The 26,994-nt window shown below is 39.2% G+C and overlaps 1 protein-coding gene across 2 annotated transcripts in view; it reads right to left on the bottom strand.

Moving 5' to 3' along the window:
- UTP20 (UTP20 small subunit processome component) overlaps positions 1-23,250 on the bottom strand; it is a 75,165-nt gene extending 51,915 nt beyond the window's left edge. Inside the window, exons 1-16 of one of the 2 annotated variants that reach the window (XM_073000218.2) lie at positions 22,511-23,250; positions 20,354-20,434; positions 19,258-19,324; positions 18,426-18,558; positions 17,303-17,491; positions 15,846-15,927; positions 13,417-13,554; positions 12,613-12,768; positions 11,935-12,081; positions 11,056-11,190; positions 10,174-10,251; positions 9,452-9,633; positions 5,601-5,750; positions 4,504-4,592; positions 1,714-1,819; positions 148-298 (exon numbers count right to left, since the gene is read on the bottom strand). In XM_073000218.2, the coding sequence (XP_072856319.2) occupies positions 148-298; positions 1,714-1,819; positions 4,504-4,592; positions 5,601-5,750; positions 9,452-9,633; positions 10,174-10,251; positions 11,056-11,190; positions 11,935-12,081; positions 12,613-12,768; positions 13,417-13,554; positions 15,846-15,927; positions 17,303-17,491; positions 18,426-18,558; positions 19,258-19,324; positions 20,354-20,434; positions 22,511-22,555 (1,929 nt within the window). In that variant the 5' untranslated portion in view covers positions 22,556-23,250. The remainder of the gene's footprint in view (positions 1-147; positions 299-1,713; positions 1,820-4,503; positions 4,593-5,600; positions 5,751-9,451; positions 9,634-10,173; positions 10,252-11,055; positions 11,191-11,934; positions 12,082-12,612; positions 12,769-13,416; positions 13,555-15,845; positions 15,928-17,302; positions 17,492-18,425; positions 18,559-19,257; positions 19,325-20,353; positions 20,435-22,510) is intronic. The other variant, XM_073000219.2, reaches the window with a different exon arrangement.
- Positions 23,251-26,994: the final 3,744 nt, after the last annotated feature.

The raw sequence follows: 26,994 nt of genomic DNA, 5'->3' as shown, positions 1-26,994 counted from the left end.
TGTACTGCTGAGGGCATCGTCTTATTGCATACTAGCAATATTAGCTACTTTGTTGAGGAATTCTACCACAACAGCAATAATTTGTAAGCTAGGAAACAAGGTACTTTCCATATTCAGCAATACATTAATGATTAGGAAAAAGCTTACGCTGGATACACCAGTTGAAATATTGGTTTGCAGTTTAGAATACACTTCCATGAGGAACTCTTTGGACAGATGCTCACGATAACCACACAGTGCTAATCTTGTACAATAGAGATCAGCCAACAGCAAGACAGATGGTTCGGAAGGAAAGGTCCTGGGGAAAAGATACGTTAAGGTCTACTTAAATACCAGGGTGAACTAATGTAAAGTAAAAAAACTCAAATGCATTGTCAATTATCTAGTGCACAATGTAATGCAAGTCCACAATCTTCTCCCTTAAATTACAGACGAGGGACTGAGAATGAAAGTAGTCTGCCTAAGGCCACATAGCTAACTCATAGCGAAAGTGAGAGTTGAACTGTGGACGTCCCAATTCACAGCTTAGCCTCTTGACCACTATGTTACACCAACTCCCCAAACACTACAGAAGAGTTTGATCTTATGTAATAACTGCAACATCTAGCTCTGAAGCTGAACACTCACTTTCCAGCATACGGGAAAGAATGGGAAACGGCAAGGACATCCTCAGACTTGGAACAAGTCTCATGAAACAGATTTATATTCCTACTCAAACTCATGCCTGCTGTACAGCCAGGTCAGCAAGCCAATTAGTACTTTAAGAAGGTCACATAGGACACATCTTTGCTATCTCCCATGCATGCTCATAACAAGGAACGCTATGCTCACAAGAAGTGAAGAGATTCAAATACGTTTTCCTAGCAGTTTCCCCTCAGCCAGGATGGCTATTAAACATGTAGTTACAAGCATTGGAAGTTCTTCCATGAAGCAATTTAGATTGCAAATTGCTTGGGCTTGGGTCTCATCAATGGCTTACACTAGGTTACAACCAAGGTGGGTGTTTGCCCTAATTTCACATAACTCCCAGCTGAGTTTAAAAATATGACTCTGAGTGTTCTGTTTAAGCCTCTGGCAAGAGCTGTCTGCTCTCCTCATGCCACCCCATAAACTACTAGGCAGAAAGCAAGAAGAAACATACCCAACACCAAGCTGGCAGCACATGGTCCTAACAGGCTATATCCCCAAGGAATGCCGTCCTTCACAGCTCTCCTAATAATATCTGATGATTCTCGAAGGCTTTCACAGCCCAGATGGGATCTGATGGTTGTTGTGGGTTTTTCGGGCTCTTTGGCCATGTTCTGAAGGTTGTTCTTCCTGATATTTTGCCAGTCTCTGTGGTCAGCATCTTCAGAGGACAGGAGTAGGAACAGAGCACGGTCATGTCCTCTGAAAAGCAGACTGGCGAAACATCAGGAAGAACAACCTTCAGAACATGGCCAAAGAACTCGAAAAACTCACAACAACCAATATCTGATGACCTCTAAATATGCATTAGTATTCATGCTGCACTCTACAGTGTAAATAAATTTGTTTCACTGAGACCAAGTTCTTGATCTGATGATACAGTTGTACCCAATAACAATTACTGGGCAATGCAAGTTACCCCTTCAGAGAAAACTTACTCCAAGCAGTTTTAGAGAGCAGGCAATAAATAAACGTCAGCATTAATATTCCGCATAACAAAGGCAAATATATCATTCTCTTACGTACATTAACAAAGACTTTATACGATCCACTGGCAAGAGATCTAGAATTTCCAAGGATTCTGCTAAACTAAGCAGTGTGCTTACAGCTTGGCAGGCCACAAACAGGCTTCCTGGAGAAATGAATAAATTTTTAAAATTTAAATTATGTGAATTCCTTTTTAAAAAGAAACATGAGATTCCAAATTAGAGCAGATTATAACAACATCAAACAGAATCAATTTAGTATCTTATAAAATATAAACACAGTTATCTGAGATGAGAATATAGTCATGCAAACTTCTGCAAACAGACATCCTGAATAACCAGTTTTTGAAACAGATGTTATGGGCAAAAGTCTTCCATATTGTTTCAAAGATACAATGTAGCTAAAGAGCTCTTCCAGAAATGCTGAATGTGCTGTTTTTGTTTTAGCATGTGCTAATTTTTACACATCAGCACACACACTATTTATTACTGTGTTAATGAAGGATGCACAACCACTAAGTTGACTTGTTTCTTCTCTTTAGCATGGGCATGCACAGTTTCAGGACTGTAGTGCAGTCCCGATTAAGAAAAGTCTGGGACATTCCAGAAAAGGAACAAAAAGTATAGGAAAAACTTCTTCCAAACAGATCAGTTTTCTCATTGCTAAGTCAGCAGGACTAAGACTTCTTAACTGGAGCACCCAGACTATAGAACTGGGAGTATGATCAACCCTTTTCTTAACGGCTTCTTGGTGCAAGTTTTAAAAGTTATTTTTTGTCAGGCCTTCATGTGCAGATCAGCTTCTCTTTTACTTTTTGCAGTATACCTGATGCAACTTGGCTCCACAATTTCCATTTTGCCAAAAGAAATTGGCTAAGTCAGGGCTTAAGCAGCAGCCAGCACATGAAAGCTTTAATTTACACTCTCTGCCCTTTAACTCAAGTTATATCACTAGGAGTAACCCTTGTTGGAACAAGAAAGAATGGGAACAAGGAAATTTGCAAACTGATTGTACTGCAATCCACAAAAAGCTCACTTTGAAATAAATCTGTTACAGTATTCTTAAAAGTTGTCACAAAACTTTTAATATATTCCCTTATTTCTTTGCTTTGTTTTTCTTACACATGCTCAAACAGGCTAACATCTCTAACGCTTTGAAAATCCCCGACTGCTGAGTCACTAGGCAAACCACCCTACCTATGGTGCATTCGAAACTGGTTGAACCACTCAGGAAGCACCACGGCCACTAATGAACACTTTCCATGGATAGCAAGGACAGGAACCTCCATACAATATTTACATATTACAACTACTGTAACCTACAATTCCTACACAGTGTATGGACTCTGCGCCATAGCTGTGCTTTTTTTAAAAGGATCAATATAGAGCCCTTTTCGTTCTTCTCAGTTCCTCCAAAATAGCCTGAGGATTTAAAAACATCTGTTCAGCAGGCAAGTACAGTGGTGCCTTGCTTAACGAGCGCACCGTATAACAAAGAATCCGTATAGCGATCCCTTTTTGGGGATCGCTATACGGAGCTGCCCCAATCGCCGCACTCGCTTTGCGACGATTGGGGCGTCCGGCGGCCATTTTGGAGCCGCCGAACAGCTGATCGGTGGCTCCAAAATGGCCGCCGGACTGCGAAAACATCGCTGGAGGGGTAAGTTTTGGCGCCTATTGGAACGCATTAAACTAAGTTTAATGCGTTCCAATAGGCTTTTCCTGCCCCGCACAGCGATGTTTTCGCATAGCGAAGGTTAATCTGGAACGGATTAACCTCGCTATGCGGGGCACCACTGTATTTGCCATCTCACTTCTTCCATGTTAGTTCGCCTTCAGTCAAAAACCCAGCCATTTTGATTTTTGAAATCAAATGGATCAGGAGGATTAATCAGAAAAGCTAGCTTTTGCTTCTATTGTGTGGAACTCAAGAGGACCAGAAAACAGAACGAAATGGTGTTGCATCTTTTTATTCACCCTTAAAGAGCTTTCTTCCTCTTCTGCTAAAGGTGAAACAGCACTGTGGCTATTCTGACTGTGGATGAAGCAGTTCCAAATGATGACCCTTGAGTTGCACTCAGGCCAGCATGCAAGGTTTTCAGCCAAGATATTCTCTTTCATGCCCTTCTTTCCCCACTTATTTTACTTTGAATTACCAGATCCAACGAGCTATACCATTCTAGTCACATTATATGTAACCAAGGTAGTCTAAGCTTGCTGTGTTTTATGTATTCTATGACTTCTTTGTCTTTATGGATTTGCCTTAGTTTTTATTCATTAAAACTAAGGGTTTCATTTTCTTGACCCAAGAAATTATTGACATCGTACAATAAATTCTGCCTTTCAAATGCTTCCATGTTAAGGTTCACAATTCCATGTCATACTGCAGAACTGAGAATACACAGCTCCACACCATACCTATTTCAAAGCCATTCCTAGATTTCTGTTGTATACAGTATTATACTCAGCATCTTATGGAAACTGCTCCCAGCCAACTCTATTTTGATTCTTTTTTCATTGCACCAATGTGTTCCCACTCTTTATTCTACCAAATTCCAAGGTACATATATCTGTCAACATGCTCTATAATTTTATGCAGGACCATTAACTTGGGCTGCTTGCTTTCTGCTCAACACCATGAACTTCATTTCCTTAATGTTTATTTTTAGACCATATTCATGAATTACTTCACTGATTTTTCTGAATAACCTGTCCAGACCATCAAATTCTCACTTAATAATGCTATACCATCTGCATATGAATGTTGCTAATAAACCTCTCTACTAACAATGATAAAGGCTGGAATAAGAAACAACTCTCAGGAACTAACCTTTGCAGATTTCTCCTTTGTCAAAAGCAACAAAGAGACATTCCACAAAAAGCACGACTGCTGGTATGACTTTTTCTTTCACCAGAGGTCTGTTAAAATATTAAAATACAAACTCAACTGATTGTTGCAATTAATACCTTGTGGGAAAGCAAGGAAGAATGTGGCATTGTTAAATCTCTATGAAGTAACATATCATTATACTAGTTTAATGCGAAAACTTAATAAATTTCATGGCACTTAATCCTCATTAAGTGGGTTTAAGTTTGCAGTCCTCAAAAAGACAACACAGAATACTGTAGAATCATACAACCCACAGCATGATTCTACAAAGACACATCTAAATAGATCTGCTGGAAAGTTAATGCAAACTGAAAATACAAACTACTTTTAAAAACTTTTTAAAACAAAAAATCAGCATAAAACTGCTAATTCTTTATAACAGCTGACAAATTCAGCTGAATAAATGCAAGCCAGTAGAGCATTTAGGGCAGCAGTCTACAAAGCAGTGTATAATACAAGAATGTGCACCAGGATCCTTGGCAATGTTGCAGAAGGTCACTGGGATACAAGTACTATATTTGTATTTCCTTTAACAGCTGCCAAGTGTCAATGGATGTCTTAGATTCTTATTATCTGTTACTACCTCCTTCTGTACAACATAAAGTCACACAAAGAATGAACCCAAGTGGAATGCAGACACAGTATTGTTTTTGTACCTTTCTACTGGACCAGTGGCCAACTCCACATTCTCAAAGGCTACTTCATAAAGTACAATAAAAATAACTCACCTGGCACTGACAAGCTATGGTTCTACCAAATGGAAGAATAACAGCATTTTCTTCCTTTGAGAGCACAAATCAATGATGCCACAAGCAATTTTATTAAGACTAATCAGTAGACTGTACTGTAAATTTGTATGGATTTTTTTTACACATCTAGAGGCCATTCACACAAGTTTTTCAATAGTTTGGTTCTTGTTGCTGCACCTTTAATTTTATTGTCTTTTTAAAGTTGTTTCTGATTCTCTTTTTTTTTCTATGACTTGTACATAACAAAAGAAGAAAACAATTAATAAATATCTGCAGTGGTGTATTTACCTTAAATGAGGAAGAACTACAAGAGCTGCCCAAGACTTAGAAAGGTCAGCCGGGCTTTTGTTTTCTGATAACTGAATACAAGACAGAATGTAATCCAGCACTGTTTTTTCTTCTTTTCCTTCTGTCTTCTTATTTCTCAACTGTCTCCTACTAGAGTGAAAACAAAGGAACGAATTTGAGCTGAGGCTGATCAGTATCTTAAACTATAGTAACACCCCACATAATACTGTTGTATTTAGTACCGGTTTTTTACATGCTTTTCACCACCCTCTCAAGAGTCAGTCAGTCAGTCTCTCCCCCATGTTCTTTTCTTTCCCTCTGCTTCCCTCCCTGCTCCGGCTCCCTTTCACAGGCTTTCTTCCTGACAGAAACAGACATGCTATATATTCATCCACACGCAAGCAAGTAAGTAAGCAAGCATTTGGTTCGTATGGAGCTCTGTCACAGCCCCTCTCACCTGGTAAGAGAGGCAAAGGCACCAAAAGCATGGGCAGGCTGCAGCAGCTCATTTTTTTCTCTCCCTCTTCTTTCAGTTTTTTTTTGCCTCCTTCCCCCTCTCACACACAACACACAGTCCCTCTTTTGTGTTTTTCCTTCCGGTCTTTCCCTTTCTCTTCTTCTTCTAGTGTCACAGACTTGGAACCAGCTCAAACTTCCATTTTTTATTTTCACTATCCAGTAAATTATAATGACCCAATTTACCACTCTACACTCTAGGAACGTATCTTAAGAGCAAGGTTCCCACTAAGCTGGACATGCGCACAAATCCACTTCCCTCCGCGCAGCTGTCTTCCTCCTCCATGCAGCAATTGCATTGCGTTCAGATTGCAATGGAACCCAGCATGGAGGGCGGAGTCATGCGCACACACAGAGGGCGGAGTCATGAGGGAGGTGGAGCCCCACCCAGCAGGGCTGAACATTAGACGGTACATTGCCTAAGGCTAATCAGGGTTTTACTGTACATATATGTGCCCCCTATGATATTTCAAACAGCTAACATCTAGTAATCTGGGTGGCTTGTTTCACTCTTGTCTGCAATATACCTGGTATCCCACCTACCACAAAAGGCTCCCTCAATACTTTTCCAAACAAACAATTCTCAAAAAAGATTTTTAAACTTTCCATTTTGCTATTTATAGCTTCTGGCTCTTAATTCTATTGGTGTATCAGTATAAACATTTTCTGTTTGGGTTTTCAGTGGCTTAGGAAAAATGTAGAGAGCTCTCCATCTGCTATGAGAAGGTCACCAATATACACAAACTCATTTCCATAGATGCAGCCTGCATCATTTCCTTTGACACTGCAGAGGACAGGATCATTGTAAAATAATTCATCTTTAGACCACAACCAGGGATTGTAAGCTTGATCTTACTGAGGTCTACCCAAATTCCATAAGCTATCTACAGATGACTGAACATGTCTGTCAGAGAGAAGACAACTATATCATCTATCACTAGCAAAAACTGATGAAATATCCTGAGCAAATGAAAAACCAAAGTAGATTCCTATGTAAAAGCAGAAAAACAGATTTGAGTAATATGCTTATCAAGACCACTAAAATCCTAAATATATTACTCACGTTTTTGTACCATCACACCATATGAGCAGACCCAATGCTAAAGATTAATGTTGTTATGTGTCATCAAGGTACTTCCAACTTACAGGTATCCCGTGAATTAAAAACTTTAACAGGTCTGCATATGAACAGTTCTTCTCAGGACCTGCAAGCTGAAGGCCATGCCTTCCCTTTGGCTTAACTTGATCCAGAACCCGTTTGCTTCTTAAAGCTCTTCTCCCACACTATGTTTGAAATGAATAAACTTTTCTCCTGTCAGCTTTCTTCATTATCATTTAGTCATAATCATTCAGAAATAGGACAATATGAATAAATTTGGTCTTGGTCTTGAGGGACACACTGTTAAATTGAAAGATCATTTTCAGTTCCTTCTAAACAGCCTTTCTAAGTCTTAGCTCTCAAATTCCTTGGGTGCAGTTTCTATTTTGACTGATGAGAAAGGATTTTTGACTTTATGTTCAACTGTAATCCTGCTTTTACACTTACTCTTTTATCAGTTATTATTTCATGTCACTGTCATTCCACCAGTAATATGGTGTCATCTGTAAATCTTAAATTACTGATGTTTCTAGAGAGAGGCAAATCTGATGGAACTATAATGCATCTATTGAAATTCCAGTATTTAATATTCCAGTATCTAATATTCCCATTCTTGGGGGTGTGTGTGTGCTAGACCAAGTTGTGGCCTCTCAGCTCCAGAAGTTCCTGGATGAGGCAGACTATCTAAATCCATTTCAATAGAGCTTTGCCTGGTTTTGGGAAGGAGACTGCTTTGGTCACCTTGGTAAATGACCTACTCCGGAATCTGGATAAGAGGTGTGTCCCTACTGGTTCTGCTGGACCTCTCAGCTGCTTTTAAAAGTATCAACCATAACATCCTCCTGGCTGTCTCTCAGGGATGAGATTTGACGGCACTTTTTTTACTGTGGCTCCAGTCATTCCTGGAAGGGAGAAAACAGAAGGTGGTACTGGGGGATTCCTATTCGACACCCTGGCTGCTGGCCTGAAGGGAGGGATCTGCTTTGTCTCCTATATTATTTAATACATAAATGACACTGCTGAGAATGATTGTCCGGAATTTTGGGGTTTGGAGTCACCAGTATGCAGATGACAACCAACTCTCTCTCTCTTTGTCACCTGAATCTGACGAAGCTGTTCCGGCTCTAGATCAGTGCTTGGCATCAGTAAAGGACTGGATGAAGATGATTAAACTGAAACTTAATCCAGACAAGACAGATGTACTCCTAGTCAGTCACAAGGCAGTTTAAGGAATAAGGATGCAACCTGGACTGGGTGCAGTTACACTCCCTCTGAAAACACAAGTGCACATCTTGGGGGTGCTCCTGGATTCATCTCTGAGCCTGGATGCCCAGGTTACGGCAATGGCCAAGAATGCTTTTGCACAATTAAAACTAGCGCACTAGCTGCAACCATTTCTTGAAAGGTATGATCTGGCCATGGTGACACATACCTTAATTACATGTCGGCTGGAATACTGTAATGTGCTTTATGTGGGGCTACCTGTTGAAAGTGTCAGGAAACTTCAGCGGATCCAAAATGCAACAGCCAGACTGTTGACTGGAGCAGGTTACAGGGATCACATTATCCCCCTGTTACAACAGCTCCAATGGCTGCTGATCCATTTCCGGCCACAATTCAAAGAGCTGGCTTTAATCTATAAAACTCTAAACAGCTTGGGTCCAAACTACTTCAAAGATCATATGTTCCATTACGAATCTGCTTGGGTACCAAGATCATCAGGGGACGCCTTTCTCTTGGTCTCACCATCTTCACTGGTGCATCTGATGGGGACACAAGAGAGGCCTTTCACTGCCCCAAGACTTTGGAACTCCCTCCCACAGGACAAACTGGCCCCATCTTAGTTCTCCTTCTGTAAACAAGTGAAGACTTTTCTCTTCGGGCAAACTTTCCCTTAGTAACTGGCTGCTTGAGAGTGATCCTTTTAGATAAATTGTTATGCACCACTGCTTTGACTGTGCCATTAGTACTGTTTGTGTTTCCCATTTCTAAGAGGGGTGTTCTGTTGTTTCTTTTTAATATTTATATGCTTAACATTTTTAGTGTACGTCATGTTTGTACACTCATTGTTTTGTTCTTAAATATTGTCGTTAAATGCTCTAAACCGTCTTGGGTCCTTTTCTAAGGAGAAAGGTGGGTTAAAAATATTTTAAATAAATAAATAAACTTCAAATAAATCACTCTCCATGTCAAATAAGCTTGCTAGAAGTCATGGGTTACAATTCAGAACACATACCCTCCTTTTGCTGAATCTGTAAAAACAAGGGGATACTTCTCAAATGCCATGGACCCAACAGAGGGAGGTTCTGCTTTCTCTAGGATGAGTTTAGCCAAAACTGTTAAGGCCTCCTCCTGAGCCTGAGCCTCATCTCCACAGATGCAGTGCTCTATATACTCAAGGAGACTGGGAAGAAATTGCTGAAAAGAAAAGCAAACAAATAAAGCATAAAACTCTTATGAACAGCTTTACAGATTAAGATGGTAAAAGCTCCAAGGGATACACCAGAATAAGGAAAGCCAATTTCCCTCAGGCCAAATTATCATTTCAGTATAGCCTAAAAGGCCATATTCCTTAGAGTGAGGAGCATAAAGGATGCCTCAATATTCTAAGTAAAGTCAAGGATCAAATGTATTTGGGGGCCCTGTGGGTAAAACGCAGCTGACATATTTTAATATAATATAAATGTATAAATATTCTTGCTCCCATTGACACATTTTGATCTGCGTGTGTCTGAGTTCCAGCATTCCTAACACAAATTTAAATCTCCATACTTTTATATTGCTTCTAGTCTATCATTCAGTAAATCTTTCTATATTTCCGTTCCTCTACTACACGACACTCTCTCTATAATCAACGTTCAACCTAAACTGTCCCTATCAAAGCAAACAGTGCCCTTTAAAGAGGTTTACAGAATACATTTCCCAGATTGTTTGAAAAATGATAAAAACTTCACCCACCTTTTCAAATTGTTTCATTGGAAACATGGTTTTAGAAAAATCCAAAACAGGACACCTTTCAAACCCACTTTTGAAAACCTATTAAAAAGCAAATGAAAAGTGAACTGAAGTCTATTCCTGAACTCATTTGTGAATACAGAAAGCCATCTTACGGCCTCATCCTTGGTCAATCTAGGTCAGTAATGTCTATTTCTTCTGTCAGAAGTCTCACCCACCTAACTTTTAACACAATTCATTGAGTAGTGATGCCTGGAATTAAACATGCAATATCCGTTTGCAAGCCATGTACAGTACTTGGCTACTGAGCTGCACCCATCCTCTTCCATATTTATGCATAAGAGGTTATACAAACAGAACACACGAGAGAAAACATGAAATACTGAAGTGTGATGCTAGCCAAACCCAGAAAGTCTGCTGAAACATAAGCTATAAGTATGTGTTGTCTCCATGTAGCATATTAATGTGATAGGCAATTTGTAGCACAGGGGAGAAAATATAGAGCTAGTTAAATCACTCCTTAAATACTGCACCAAAGGAGGAAAGTAAAGAGATAATTTGCCTCACCGTTAGAGATCTGTTTGTCAGAAAGCCTTATGGTATTGTTACAATCCCCACATTTCGCCTGCCCTGGAGAGATGAGACTAGTGCTGTCATTTTTGCTACATTGAGTGATAAAAGAAAAAAAGACCTGTTTCAACAGACCATCTGGAATCAATAAACTAGTCTGTATAGATTTCCTTACTGATAGGATCATGCATAAATTTGAAGCAGATTGCTCAAAAATGGGCTATGAACAATTATTAAAAAGTAAGGAAAATGTGAATACTTGTGTTTTTGGGAAATGGTTGTAATAGTTTAGCGAAGTCAAGTCTAATGCCTTACCTTTTCAACTGTTTCTTTAACCAAAGAATCAGGCAAGAAAACATTCTCATCAAGAAGAAGAACAGAAATAATTTTGAGCAGGGTACTGCAACAGGTCAGTGAGAGAAAAGGTGTTTCTATCATTTTTGTTAATATCTGTGGAATAAAACAAAAAAACAGTTAAATATATGTAGCAAGTTCAAGCTGGGTTTAGGCAAAAAAAGAATTACTTTCACTTTCCTCTTTTTTTATGAACACTAAATTGTCTGAAGGGTGAGGCTTGAATTATAGAGCATTCCTAAACTCAAAAATATTCTTAAGAAAATTGAAGGCATTTAGCTATTTACAAAACTACTGAATTTTCCTCAACAAATTGAAAGTTTCATGAAGCTAAATACTTTCCTTGCCAGCAAGTATTTATTTTCATGCCCAAATGATGCCAAATAAATCTCTCCAGGGGCAGAGGGAGGGAAGATTGCTGATAAACCCACTGAAATCAATGGGTCTTAAGTTAATTGTGACTAACAAATCCCACTTATTTCAATAGGTCAAGTTGGCTGGATAGCTCAGTGAGTTAGGTATCTATCTGGATGCAGAACCAGAGACTGAGAGTTCAATTCTCCACTGTGCCTCCTGGGAGAACGGCCAGCCTGTGTGGCCTTGGGTAAGCTGCACAGTCTAAGGATGCCCACAGAAGAAGGGAAGAGTAAACCACTTCGGAGTACTATCTGCCTAGAAAACCCTGAAACGAGTTGCCATGAGTTAGAATTGACTTGACAGCACACAATTAACAAACTATAGGCAAACTAACATTGGATTTGGCTTCTAATGCCTGGCCATGATCTACAAGGTAAACAATGTTGTAGTCCATCTTGCTTTACACATTCTCTCTTAACCCACCTGACAAACTTCTTCAGGCTGTGTGATTTTAGAACCATGCCCATATTCTGCTATTGTCAAATATACTTGCAATACTCTTTCAATCTGGTCAGAGGCTTCACAGCAATTGTCCTTAGTTATCTTTCCCTGCAGTTTGAGTACCGATTCCTGTTTGAACAACAACAAAAGGTTTTGCACTCAAAAGTTAGCCATCTTTACAGATTTCTTAAAAATTGAACTAAATGTCAAATGATCTACAAGAGCCATACGGTTTCAATGGCATCCACTATTATACTCCCTCCATCCCCTTACCAAACCACACACACTGCATGAACAACTAGGAACAGAATCTCTTATATCTTGGAGACAAAGGCATACACAAATTTTGCTCGGTACTTACAGTTACAAGCAGTTTTATAGAAATCTTTAAGCAGTATGCACCAAATGATGATGATAACCACAATAATGAAAGCAACTGATATGTAACAAGGAATGCAAGCACTGAATTCTGAATTACCAACAATTTGCCAGTACAATTCATACTGTTTGATTTATGGTGGTGTATGTAAGCCATAAGATGCTAGCCTCTGTATACCATACAATTATCACAAGCTAATCTGATCCCCGGCAGAACATAACCACAATTATTGGACTAGGAGATGGCATTATTCTGTTGTATTCAGACTAAATGCAAATCACCTGCATGCATTTGAAGAACACATCAAAATGCTCCCTATAGATGAAGCCAGCTGCTGACTGTGCCATATGTTTGAATACTTCTCCAACAGAGATCCAGGGAAGATTAACTTCTGTTTCCGTAACTGGTCCCATCTTTTTCAGAATTAATGCTATAGCCTGTGGAAGGAATTACATATACCTTGAATATTTAACACAAAAAACCCTGTAACTGATAAGAACCGAGTTTACCACAAATAAATACATTTCATTTCATAAATAAGCTAATTTTCACTTAAATGTGTTTGTGACTGCTGTCTCATAAATAATTTGTAGCTTTAAGGGGTTTAATGCTACTAATGTGTTGTTACACATCACAGAAATCTAATCATGACATAATGAGGATGATTTTCAATCTAAAAAGTTTCATTCATAGTCATTCATCTAGAAACAAATACTGGCTGATTCTATAACCATAAAACTGTGTGATTTCAAATTTCAGCTACAAATGAAAAGTAAATCCAAAAAGTTACTTCAAATATACAATGCTTGCTTTTTATCTATAACAGTCTTCCCAACCCAGTGTATCTGGATGTTCCCAATTTCTATCCCATCTTCCCTGGCCACACAGCCACTGGCTATGATGACTGAGAAAGTGGGGAGACACAGTTCAACACACCCAGTGGGAGGCAGGTTGGAAAAGGCTGGTCTAAAATGAACTACAATTCTTAGGGGAAGTGCCTGGACCTATTAACAACAAGCAAAGTCAAAAGTCACCAAAGAGTGAATGAATCAGGCCCTTCAACTTCATACACTGAAAATATTTACCTTTTCTGCACAGGAATGGAACATATTTCTAACACCTTTGCACATTTCAAAAATTAACTGTCCCACGCCTTCCACTTTTTCTGGATGTTCTTTCAGGTCAAGGAACATTAAGTTCAAAAGCACATTTTGGTCAGGAACCTATAAAACAAAACCTAATTTTGAAAACATGCATCATACATGCAAAGTACAATGAAGGAGAATTATGAATCCTCACTGGGTTGGTCTCCTTAGCTCCGAGGCACCTAACCCACTCAACAACTTACAGAACCTAAGCAGAGAAACCAGAATTTTAAACCCCATTGTCAGGAATGTGTCTCCTAAGAGAAGCCATTCCACTAGGGGAAGGAGCCAAACTGTAGTTCCCAACGTCCATCACCTTTTCTCTAGACTGGGTGAGATCTAGTAGGTGTGTGACAGGGCAACTATGAGCAAGCTTCTATCCCTAGATTTCCGATTACTCACTTCTTTAAGCTTAAAACTCTTTAACTGTGTACTTTGAACCTTGCATATCAGCCTGACCAAGTAGGACACCCAAAGAACAAAATAGCAAACAAAGCCCTCGTAGCTAAGGCACTTTCTTTAGGCACTCTCACCCTTGCCCCCAAAGATCGCACTTGGTAAAATCTAACATATTTATTTCAAAAGAGTAAAAGGTTATAAACAAAAGACATACAAAAAGATACAAACTGTACTGGTTAAATGCCAAGCATATAAGTATTAAGTAAGCTCCTGTAAGATTTTTTCATAAAACAATAAAATGATTAACTAGTTAACAGTTTTACTGCTTAATGACTAGGCTGTTCTAAGTAACCATGACTAAGTCGCTCAATCAGCCAACGAAGGCTGTAAACCTGCCGTCCATCTTCTCCTCCTTCTCCAGCTTACACTCTCATTCTCTCTCTTATTCTCTCTCTCTCACACACACACACAAACACATACACGTACACTTGACCCCCCCCTTCTATAACTTAAATCAAAATCTCTGCTTTGTGATGGTATCCAATCAGCATAAAGTCCTGTGTCCACAATTTCACACCCAACTTGTAACTTTCCACATATGGTTATCAGTCCTGAGATATGGCCTTGGCTCTTCTTCACAGGAACAGTTACATCTCTGGTCGAGATGAAACACCTTCAAGGCCTGGGAAGCAAGCACTACAAAACCCATATCCTCACAACCATTACTAGTTAATTGGCAAGACTGATGCCCTCTCCCTCCTCTCAGAGGCTCAAAGATCACTACAAGAGATTAGGGCAAGATGCAAAGTTGGTTCATATCTGATACCGTGTTTCCCCCCAAATAAGACAGGGTCTTATATTAATTTTTGCTCCAAAAATGCATTAGGGCTTATTTTCATGGGATGTTTTATTTTACAGTCATGTCACCTTCTGGTTGCTGCACAATGGTGGAGGGCGCGGTTTCACTTAACTGGGGCTTACTTTGGGTGTAGGGCTTATATTACAACTATCCTGAAAAATCATACTAGGGCTTATTTTCAGGATAGGTCTTATTTTGGGAGAAACAGATTATTTATTTATTTATTCATTCATTCATTCATTCATTCATTCATTCGATTTATATCCTGCCCATCTGGTATATTCTACCACTCTGGGCGGCTATTATTCACCATGTAACTGCGCCAGAATGTAATGGACACCATTCCATTCAGTCAGGTGTTGTATTCACGATTGTCTGTGTTGTGAAGATTGGAGGTAATCATGCTACAGAAACCATGTACAAACGAGGCTGCCCTCTGGAGAGAACTGCAGCCTTTTACAGAAGCATTGTGAGGAACAAAGATGACAGGCAGCTGGCGGTCACTGTGTCTGTCTGATGTACTCCTGGCCACCCAATCTTTTAAAAGAACAACCAGAAACAAAAAACATTTGCTTGAGCCCCACAAGTATAACAAGACACTTCAGGGGTGCAAGGGGAGATTTGTGGGCATGCTGGTGGTTGCAGACCCCATGGTGCCCACCTCTGTATGACCACTATAAAGAAAACCACAGGCACATTCACATTAAAAACTAACACAAACTGTTTTACTCAGATGTGTGAGAACATGTCCAGCCTTTACTGAACAGTGGGCATCATAAGCAGGTCTTAGATATCCTTATATATCATTTAACTTGAAAACAGAGGGATACTTGTAGTCCTGCATCTCTTCCTGTGTTTTCATAGCAGAAATCTTGACAATTTATTGAAAGACTGAGGCCAGACTACATGGAAGGCAATTTTGTATGTTTGCTCAACAAAAGGAATGACAGCCATTTACGAAAAGAACCTTAAAAACACCTAGCAACCATTGCTACTGTTTTAAAGCCCAAAGGAACAGCAGTCGATTCGATTTCAGAAGTCAGCCTCATCTTTCCCCTTCAATTCTTCCTGCTTCTTATCACCAACCGACCCCTTCACAGTCATCACTTACCTTCCGCATCAGGAAAGTGAAGCTTTCTGCTGCAAAGTTCCTGATGTGCTGCTTCTGGTGGGCCAACAAGGTGCTGTACAATCTGCAAATACAACATTCAAATACAATCACAAAAGAACAAAAACTGGAAAGGGCCAATTCAGTACTTTATTAGTGCTTGCCAGATTCCATGTCTATCTTGACACCTTTTCATTCCAATCCAGGCACATTCATAACTCGGTGGTAAAGAATATATAGGACGGATCATTATCCACAGGATCTTTTAGAGGTAGTGCTCCAAACTGCCAAAAACAGCCTGGTGTGGGGAACTGGACTAAATTAATCCAGAGTGATACACTGAGGTCATCTTGGCTGCCAAGCAAGAATAGTCACTGCTTTCCAGTAAACACAACCCAAGCATATGGGAGAGGAGACCATGTTGTGGCCCTCCAGACACTGTAAGAGTGCAACTCCTAGCCATCATCAGTGGCTACGTTGGCCTGGGCTGGTGCAAGATGCAACCAGAAAATAACGAAAGGAACTGGTACATCCACTGAAATATTAGGTGAAAAAAGGGGCAATGGTAGTCCCAGGAAGTAGAAATTTATCTATTTATTTATTTGATTTGTATCCCACCCATCTGGTCTATACGACCACTCTGAGCGTCTATTATATAAAGAAATGTTCTTTATATAATGTTCTTTATTCCAGTAAAGGTAAAGGTTCCCCTTGACAATTTTTGTCCAGTCATGTTGGACTCTAGGGGGCGCTGCTCATCCCCATTTCCAAGCCATAGAGCCAGCGTTTTTGTCCGAAAACAATCTTCCGTGGTCACATGGCCAGTGCAACTTAGACACGGAACGCTGTTACCTTCCCACCGAGGTGGTCCCTATTAATCTACTCGCATTTGCATGCTTTCGAACTGCTAGATTGGCGGGAGCTGGGACAAGTGACAGGCGCTCACTCCGTCATGTGGATTCGATCTTACGACTGCTTGGTCTTCTGACCTTGCAGCACAGAGGCTTCTGCGGTTTAGCCCGCAGCACCACCACGTCCCTACAACTTTATTCCAGTATTCCAGTATAAAAAGCCTGACACATTCCAGCCTATCAGCCTTCGCCAAGGGCTATATAATATAAAAAGAATTACAATTACACCATTCTAACTCACTGGGCACAATGTTATATAAATTAATTAATTAATATATCTGCTAGGTCCATGAAGCATAGAAGAATATAAAACCTTTTGGAATTGTAAGTTTTATTTCAAATCATCAACAAAATACTGGGTTTACTTCTTCTTAAAAATAACACTGGTGCAACTGAAACTCTCCATAGATATACTGATAAATCTGCACTTATAGTTAGAAAAACTGCTCCACTACATTTGCATGGATTTATCAAGTCTGGGTATTGACTGCAGGTTTTACTCCCATGAAAACAGCTCTATTAATATTTTAAATAGATCAACAAGCTTACCCGTAAATATTGGACATGTCTTTCACCATTAGTCTCCATAAGTATTTGTAAAGGTAAGAAAGAGAGGTGAAAGCCCATTCTAGCAGCTCTGTATCCTGCGTATCTAGCAGTTTTGTAATGGCCAGAAAAAATTCTCGAAAATGAGGATAAAAATCAGTCTGGAGATCACGAGCCAACTGTACCACCAAGCTAGGTTGACAGATAAAGAAAAACTATGTTATTACTTGGACAAGCACACATAACAATAGCTATAAACATCTCTGGGAACAAACATCTTGCTGTCTCGTGGTGTGCTTATATTTTAGTGTGCCTACATATTACTGTAGCAATAGTTATATCCAATGTATTCCAGAACTTTAGAACAGTTAACATCACCTCTCAATAGTCTGCAAGTATCTACAATTATTCCTGCTTTAGAAAGTCAGTGTGAGGTTAAGAAACAGTAAATTCGGCAAAACCAACCAATGAGCTGGGGATTGAGCCACAATATTAACCAGATATACAAGTTTTATTCTACAACCAGTTACATTTTTTCTATGCAAGAGATGCTGCTTATATACCGCCCCATAGTGCTTCAAGCTGCATGGTTTACAAGTTAATTGTGCAGGCTACACATTGCCAACCCCCGCGAGCTGGGTACTCATAGGATAGAAAGCTAAGTCAACCTTGAGCCGGCTACCTGGGATTGAACCCCAGGTCGTGAGCACAGTTTTGGCTGCAGTACAGCGGTTTAAGCACTGCACCACGAGGCTCTTTTTATATATCACAGAAAGCCTTAGAAATGAAAGTAAGGAAACAAAATTGCTACCTGTGCCTCTTTAATTTTAAATGGAGTGCAGGGTATGTTATCTTAAGCAGTGTTACTTTTTAAAATACACACCAATGACCATGAAAATGTCTCCATCTGCCTTGATTCTTTGAGAGCTTACATTTATGTGGACATATTCAGAAATAAGCGTAACCAAGATACATGAACAATCTGAAAGCATCACTCAGATATCGAACATCAAAGGCTCCAATTAACATTGAGGTAAGATTTATTTTTCCCCAAAAGGAAAAAAGAAAAATATGTTACAGACTTTGTTTTAAGGAAAGTGGATTTTAAATGGCAACAAGTACTTACTCCAAAAGGGGTTGGAAAGCAAGACTGTTTCTCACTTGTAGGTGGGTTTTCAAGCACTGCACAATATCATTCTGATAGTAGACTAGCTGGTTGAAAGACTGGCATTTGTTGACTACTTGTCTGTAGAATGTCACTGTGTAAAACAATAGTAAGAGCTTCAGAAATCCAGAGGCAGTAGCTGTCCTGGTTTAACTCAAAACCAATTCTCAGTGCACACTGTAAATCCCATTATTTTCAGAGTGGCTCCTGTCCAGGAAGTCAAGTCAAACAAAGGAAAGAACTATCTACATGTATGGGCTCAAAAGCAGTCTGTCAGGTCAAACAACACACCCAGAAAGTGTACACATTCCACTTTCTTATATATTTATATTAGTAATTTATACTCATGATGTCCTAGCAGACTAGGACACAGAAGATTAGGATTTGTACCTTCATTCAGCCACAGAACATCACTGGGGTGTCAGAAAATGGTAAACCACCCCATGAACATCTCACACACCTTGAAACTCTTACTGAGGTCTTTCTAAGTTGGAAAGAACTTGACAGAACACAACAACACTGTATTTACACAGACATATTCAAGTTACTTTGCTGGAAAACTTCTAAATTTTTAACACTCCCACTCTCAATACCAAACAAAAATCACCACAGAAAAAGCATTTATGTCTGTCTAATGTATTTCATGTTCAAATGTATACGCACCACCATACAATAAATGAATTGGCTGTAAACTCAAAATTCAATATACTTGAAAGCTAAGAACAAAAATAAATGCATGCATCTGTGTTGCACAACACATACAAAAACAAAATAATTTGAAAAAAATATATACCAAAGTGCCGAGTAAGGTTCAGTTCTCTCCATTTCTCAAGTCCTTCATGAAAATATGTTTCAACTTCCTACCAAAATCAAGAGTGTGCATTAGTCTATATATATATCTAAGAAGCTTAATTCTGCAAATACTTATGTAAGGGATGAGACTTTTGCAGGGTGGCCTAACACATTATGATGATTTGAACCATGACATAGCTATTCATTTCTTTATTCAAACGAATATACAGGCTCTTGCAAAACAAGAGCAGTAACTTAGCCATATAATATCTAGAAATCATTAGAACTTCAAACACTATGCTAGTCATTATATGATTTATAATCGGACGGCCACAACAATTTTTTTCCTTCTCCAGAAACTAAATGGGTTGTATTCAGAAAATGGAAGCAATCCTGGATTGCAAATGCAAATTAGAAGAAAGTAATTTTTTTCTATGCTGCATGGAACACTGTGTAGGTCTGCATAAAAACAGGTGCACACAAATGTGTGTGTACACGCAGCAGTACTGCTGCCATTTTGTTTGGCCAATTTCAGTGCTTAAAAGTCACAAATACACGATAAGGCAAGACCAACACCCAATGAGCTTCCACTACCCTCAGACATTCATGTATAAATCAATCACTACAACGGAGAAAAGTAATCATTAATTTTGAAAGGAAAATATTTACAGCAGGATTTTAAGATTAACAGGCTAAATGTTTTAGTCTTATATCTTTACAACTTTGGCTAAAACCAAGAGACATCAGCCTAGCTCCCAACGAGCAGACTGACAACAAACTTGCCAGATCATCAAACAAGGGAGACAGATGTCCATATGGTTGGTAAGTTCAACTCAGCTATCAACCATTTCATGCTTAACACTAAAAGTCCAAAGACATTAACGGAAGCAGCATATGCAAAGAGGGAGCAATCATTACATCTGTAGAATAATGGCAACACCACACATCATCAACAGAGTTCATCACCATCTTCACTTCTGAGTTGGCAGCTTATGGGAAAAGACAACATGTGGAAGTACCTAACACATACAAGACACTTCATGATCTTTACATTAAGGAATAGTAATGAAAATGCAAAATGACTACATTAGCCTTACCTCAGCATAACTCCCTGTTCTGTCAATGCGATGAATAATATCAATATTTACATTGTTTAAGCGTTCGGAGAAGGTGAGAAACTGCAGGAGAAATATGAGAGATTACTTTGACTGTTTTTCAATTCTCTAACATCACACAGAAAAGAAAGTTGTCAAATAACAAGGAGCAAATTCCATAAAGGCATGCATTCAAAATATTTGAAACACCATGCTCACAGACAGCTTGGCTTACTGAATTAAATAAAATCAGGAAATGTTAAAGTTTGCTTTTCAATACTGGGCAGAATCTTCCAAATACAACATTAAGATTCATCATCCATTTTACAGTATACTTGTAAAGCTAAGACACACACCTGGCTACATATTACAGGTTTAGAAGAAAAACATGCTCATATCCCACAAATACAACAGTAAGAGACTCTTGCTTCAATCCAGAAGTCGATGTAGCACCTCTTCAAACAGGTAACTTATTTTTAAAAGAGAAGTTTCTACATGCACTCATTTTTCTGCATAGATAAAGGAACATCCTTTATGAAATAAACTGCGATTCTCATCATGGGCTAAATGTTATGATATACTGTAATGTCTGGACTGGCACAAAGATGAGCCTCACAGTGCAGTGGTTAAACTGCAGTACTGCAGCCAAAATGCTGCTCACAACCCAGGTTCAATCCCAGGTTGCCAGCTGGACATTAACGCTTCCATCCTTCTGAGATTGGTAAACTGAGTACCCAGGTGTGGGGGAGAGGGATGTCTAGCCTGCATAATTTCATTGTGAACCACCCAGAGAGCACTTTAAACATTATAAGATATCATATAAGTAAGCACCACATTTTGCTTTTTCATTTACTCGTTCTCACGATGAATCAATACTTAGGAACATGTGAATCAGACTATTAATCCATTCTAGATCAATTTTGTTAACGCTGACAGGCAACAGGTCTCAAAGGTTTAAGACAAGTTCTTTCCTACACCTACTCGAGACACTATAATTCAGTGTTCCGTATTGTAGTAGTAACACCAGGATAAACCCTGATTAGACTTTTGAAATATAAGTAAGGAAAAGATTTCTATGACATGTTATATTTTTCCCTGCAACCTATGTTTGAGTTTATGGGTGGTTTATGAGTAATCTGGTGAGAAAAGTCAGATTACTCATAAACCTGCTTGAACTTGCTTATGGGTTCAAATGTAGGTTGCAGAGAAAATGTAAAATATCACAGAAATCCCCCCTTCCAAAATAAGACTGGTGTACTCTGAGTAATAACAGGGTCCCTATTTATTTAGTGTCCAATACCAGAATGGAATGTTTGTTATTGATTTCCATTTATGATGGTCCACAGGAACAGGAAAATTAGAGCAAAGACGAGAACAGCCCAGCAACTAATTCCAAACGTACACACATGAAAACATGCCCTACTAAAGTCAGTTCAAACTACAGCTTTGTTAATTAGGCTTATTCCAATACACTGTGTTCAGATCAAAGTACTGTCAACAAAAGTTTAATTTGACATTTAAAAAAAAATCAGCTGAGGGCCCAAAGAAGGCAAATCAACACTACATATTTCTCAGATGTACTCCAATATACCGTGTTTCCCCCCCCTTGTATTCTATATTGTATGGGGGGGCACTTGTACCCAGAGCCCTATGATCTTGTAATAGATGTTAATATTTGGACCTGTTTACAATGTATCTGCTGAGGAGGCCTACAGTTCAGAAACTTTTAAAAGAAATCACATTCGTTTCTAAAATACTGTAACATTTTCAATTGTTTATACTCCAAGAAATATAAGCACTCCGTAACAAAAATGTCAACTTATCATTTTACTCAAGACCAGAAGTCTGCTGCTTTTGCAGGCCTCTTGTAGGGGGCAAAGTGAAATAAAACCGATTTGCACAGCGCTCTTAAGGTTGTCGAGGCACTGTTGCACAGTATGTTCCGCAGCAACTACACGCCTCCACAACATGATGCACATATGAATGCTAGTACTGTATGTGTTGCTCGCCTACCGCTTTGACTCCGTTTAGCCTGCCCCAATCTTTTTTTCTTTAGATAAATATATAACTTAATGTCATACCTGAAGTTAGAAAAACTCTTCGCTTTGAAACAGCAACTACATTTCTACTAAAGTTTCCCTCCACCCCCTCATTACTTACCCTGTGTGTGTTCTCCGATTTGTGAGAAGACGATTTGTTCTTCATGACTCTAAATTCGAAAGGGAAATACAGTACTGTACGTTTCTTTTGGATAGAGGTACGTAGTATATTCAGCAACTCACTGTCTAAGCCCACTCAACGTAAAAACCCACCGCACATACACACACGTGCAGCTCCCTCCACTGGGCGCTGCCATCTTTGGCTGAAGGATTCTGGGATACGGCGGTCACGTGAGATACGAGGAAGCGGAGAACGTCGAAGGGCGGAGTATCTGGTGTTGTCCCAGGGAAAGAACATTGACTCGTAGTATCCGCGGGGTAGAGTTGCACAGCGTTGAAATACTTTGATCATGAGCGAGAACAAAGCAAAACGGAAGAGAATTCTAATTGAATCTTATACAAAAATGTGAATGGAAAACCTGGTTGTCGCAAGGCTGTGTTCCAATCGCAGTCCTTTTGAATAATTGCTGAATTTTCTCCAACGTCGCTATTAGTACTGGGTGGGAACGCGGTGGTACACTGTAGTTTCTTAAATTCGATTTCTATTTCAGCGTTTCGGCGTCCAACGAAGCCATGAGAATAGATAATAATTGTACAACATAGTACAACATTGGTTGTACTATGTGTGATTTACTTCCCGTTAAATTGGTTTTCAGAACGGCTGCGCTATCTTGACATTGTTCTTATCGATGTGATGTGCCCCCTCCGACTCATGCCGACCCCATGAATGCGTGATCTCCTAAATGTTCTGTCCTTAACAGCCTTGTTTCATGTCTTGGAAACACAAGGCTGTGTCTTCCTTGATGAAGTCAGTTCATCTCACATATGGTCTTTCTCTTTTCCTGTTGTCCTTAACTTTCCACAGCATTATTGTCTTGGAAATCTCTCCTAATTGTGGAGGATAAAAATACATGCTCTCCCTCAACACAATGAAATGGGAAAAGAGTATAGCACTACTGTCATTGATCTAAGGCTAGAATAAATACTGTATATAAACTATAGAGTTATAACTGTAACGATTTTAAATCATATCCCACTGATGTTAGTTGAGCATTCTTTCAAGTACATAGGATAGCAGAGTAATGTATTAAAATCTTATCTAAGGAGTGCAACTTGGTGACTTAAGAGATGAAAGGTGTGGTGATACTATTGACCCATCATGTCAGATGGCCACTGCGCCAGGCTAAACAGCAATGGAGCCCACTACAGAAGAGCCTTTGGCAGAAAGCAACACTAGAGTAGGCCCATTGAATTAATGGGGATTTGGTAAATCATCTTCTCCATAGGCTCCATTGATTCAAATGGGCCTTCTGTAACTGTGAATTAGTAAAGTCACAAGTTAGGGTAACTCCATTTGAATCAATGAAATTTACAGGATTGTGTACTCATCAAATCCCCACTGATTCAGTGGGCCTACTCAACTGCGATTTAATACACTAAGCAACAGGATTTTGGACTTTAAAACAAAAATAAATGTAACACCACTAACAGTCACACATTAGCTAAGTAGGAAAAACACCAATCAACATATAACTATGACTGTTCCCTAGTCTGGACTTTCACATCTGGTGGTGTGTCATATTTTTACGAGTTGGAATCCTATCCTCAGAGGCTGGGGATGGAAAGAGGTGGGAGCAATAATCTTGTGTTCTCTATTTACTTTGATGGAACTTTTTCATCTATTGCACCTCATTTGCTGGTATAAATATTATGTCTTCCTGGGGATGCCAACAAACCTGGAGTGAGTTGTACTGCTTTGTGGAACATTTCAAATTTTTTGCCATATATTTTATTACCTGAACTTACTGGCCTGTATCTGATCATGTAGGTCCAGTTGTGCAACAAGAATGACATGATTGACAGCAGCATATTGTGGCTAATTAAAAGGTTTCGGGTTCAATCTCAGGTTGTGCAACATACTGTTGCAATGAGACAAAGTCACAAGCAAAATCAAAGCAAGAACTCTTTAGTTAATGGCATTCTGCCACTACCAATGATGCACCTCCTGTTGTACTACCAGAGCTATGGAGTAGGATCTTGGCCATTATGTTTTGCATTTTTAGTATTACAATATTGTAAAGTACTGGAGAGTCTTTTACATGATAGTCAATATATACATGTCATACTAAATAAAGTTCCAACTAACTATACTTTTCTCACCACAGTAACAACTGCTGGTACCAGCAACGTAACAATTATGTAATGCTGGTATATTGAAGAGCTCCTATAATCTCACATAATCCCCAGCTTCTAATGAAATATGAACAATCCTATTCTTAGGAAATGGATCGTGCAGTTAGGCAGTGAATGAATCACTTTATTGTGGTATAAAACCATAAGAATACAACGAGCACAGTTACAAGATAATATCCTGGTAACATAAGGGAATATAGAGAATTCAAAATTCAAAGTTTAATTTAATTTAGTATTTGAACCTTCTAATTAACCCATCTTCTTAGTATGATATTTAATCAGACATAAGCAAAATTTAGCTATTTGTTTCGTAATAGAAGATTTTTCATCATTTAAGTCTTTCCAAACCCTCCTCAATTGCATCTGCTGTCAATCTATCTAAACATGGCAGGATAAATCTCTCCCTATGTGGATGATGAAAAGGTCAATGGAAAAATGTATGTACCATTGATTCCACCTCCCCTTGGGGGCATGGGCAGTGTCTGTCCTCATAGGGAGTCTTCCTATATCTCCCTTTGAGAACCTTAGATGGGATAGCTGAGTAGCGAGCCAAAGTGAAAGCTCTCCTATAGATGGGAGCTTCCAGCTCTGAAATATACCTAGCGTTCTCATGAGTTAGGCAGTGTACAGAACAATACATTTGAGGAGTACCCTGTCCAGCTTTTCCTAGCTGCTTTAATGTCACTAAACCAAATCCAGCCCCCATAACTTATAGGTAATAACTGTTCAGATGTAATGAAGGTGAAAAATACACAATACCCCTTATATTACAAGACAAGTGGCCAAATTCTGCGCTGCAGCAATAGTTATTCGTGACCAGATGTTCACGTTGCGATCTAAGACGGACAATGTTTTTATAACATAATACTGGCCGAGGTTTCGCTTATTTTAAAGATAGAGTCAGCTTAGCTGATCATGATGTTATTAATTTGAAAGAAAGGGTTGATTTATCATGTTTTTAATGGAAGAATTATATGGTTGTTGTGGGTTTTTCGGGCTTGGAAGAATTATAATTCTGCTTAGATTTACAAAATTGCAATTGTATGTATTTATTTTATATTGTTCTGGTCTTGCTGGTCCTTGAGCATAATAAATTTATTCTATCCATGGGTTTTTGAGAGGCATCCTATACTCAGTTTAACGCTAGAAAAGAATGGGTATATATCCTGAAACCCCTCTGAGAACCTGGATTCTTTGACTAAAGCTCTGAACTAATTCTCACTATTCTCAATGCGTTTTATTCCCAAGTAGGTCTGCATAGAACTGCTGTTTATTTTTTTCTCCATCATATATTATCTTATGTAGCCCAAGACTGAAGGCTTCCTACAGTGTGAAGTTACAAAAGTCAGCAGAAAACTGCTTCCTAAGTAAAAGAGATGCTAATATTGCAACTAATTGTGATGCTGTCACCTTCCCTTGTAATGTGCTGTGTCACTTTACTTAAAAACTCCAACACAGGTAAGAAATTATATTATTTCTTTTGGCTAGCCTTTTGCTTTATGCAACTGTTTAAGTGAAGTTGTACAAGGATTGTGAGCTGTTGCCTAAGGTGTCCACCATACAACAGCTCATTCTCTGGGTGTGCAATTGCTTGCATGACTGGCAGCCGAGAGAACACAAAAAGCCCTTTGGCAAATGACCTATTACAAAGGCCAGAAGCCAGTTTCAATTGGGTTTTGGCCTTTGTAATAGCAAAAGGGGCCACTTTATCCAGACAGCAAAGTGGGCATTAGCCCAGGGTCCACATTAAAAGGAGGATGGAGCAGCCAAGGCAATAGCAGCAGCCATCTGGGAGCCATCGGGGCTGTGAGGGTGAGGCTGGCCTGGGATGCTGGTGCAGTGCACACAGGTGGGGCTCTTGGCTGGCAAGCCATGAGGGCTGGACAGTAGGCAAATGATGCTCAGCTTCTTCATGCACCATGTTCTCCCCCCCCCCGATGGCCCACCATGTTGAGATTTTTGATCTAAAATGTATTGAATATAAAGTTGTATAGTAAAAATATAAAATGGCTGATATAACTTGAGTCATGTACGAAGTGGATTCAGGTATGTACCAGGGTTAAAGACTTGGATGTACAGCTGCAGAAAATGATGTGATCTGATGTAATGTCAAATTATGTAATGTACATTCTGATTGGTCCCTAGATATATAAAAGGACATGTGTAAAGGGGACATGTTATCTGCTGTAACTCAGATCATTTATTTCTATACTACGTATTATATCATGTTATGTCATGCTGCCACTTGAATGTCTGAAATCTATACTCTCTGTATATTTGTAAATAGACTAT

Source organism: Pogona vitticeps, chromosome 5, assembly GCF_051106095.1.
Source record: "Pogona vitticeps strain Pit_001003342236 chromosome 5, PviZW2.1, whole genome shotgun sequence".
In the NCBI taxonomy this organism is placed as follows: Eukaryota; Metazoa; Chordata; class Lepidosauria; order Squamata; family Agamidae; genus Pogona; species Pogona vitticeps.
Note: the sequence above shows the minus strand (reverse complement) of the source record. Positions and strands in the feature narration are given on the sequence as shown.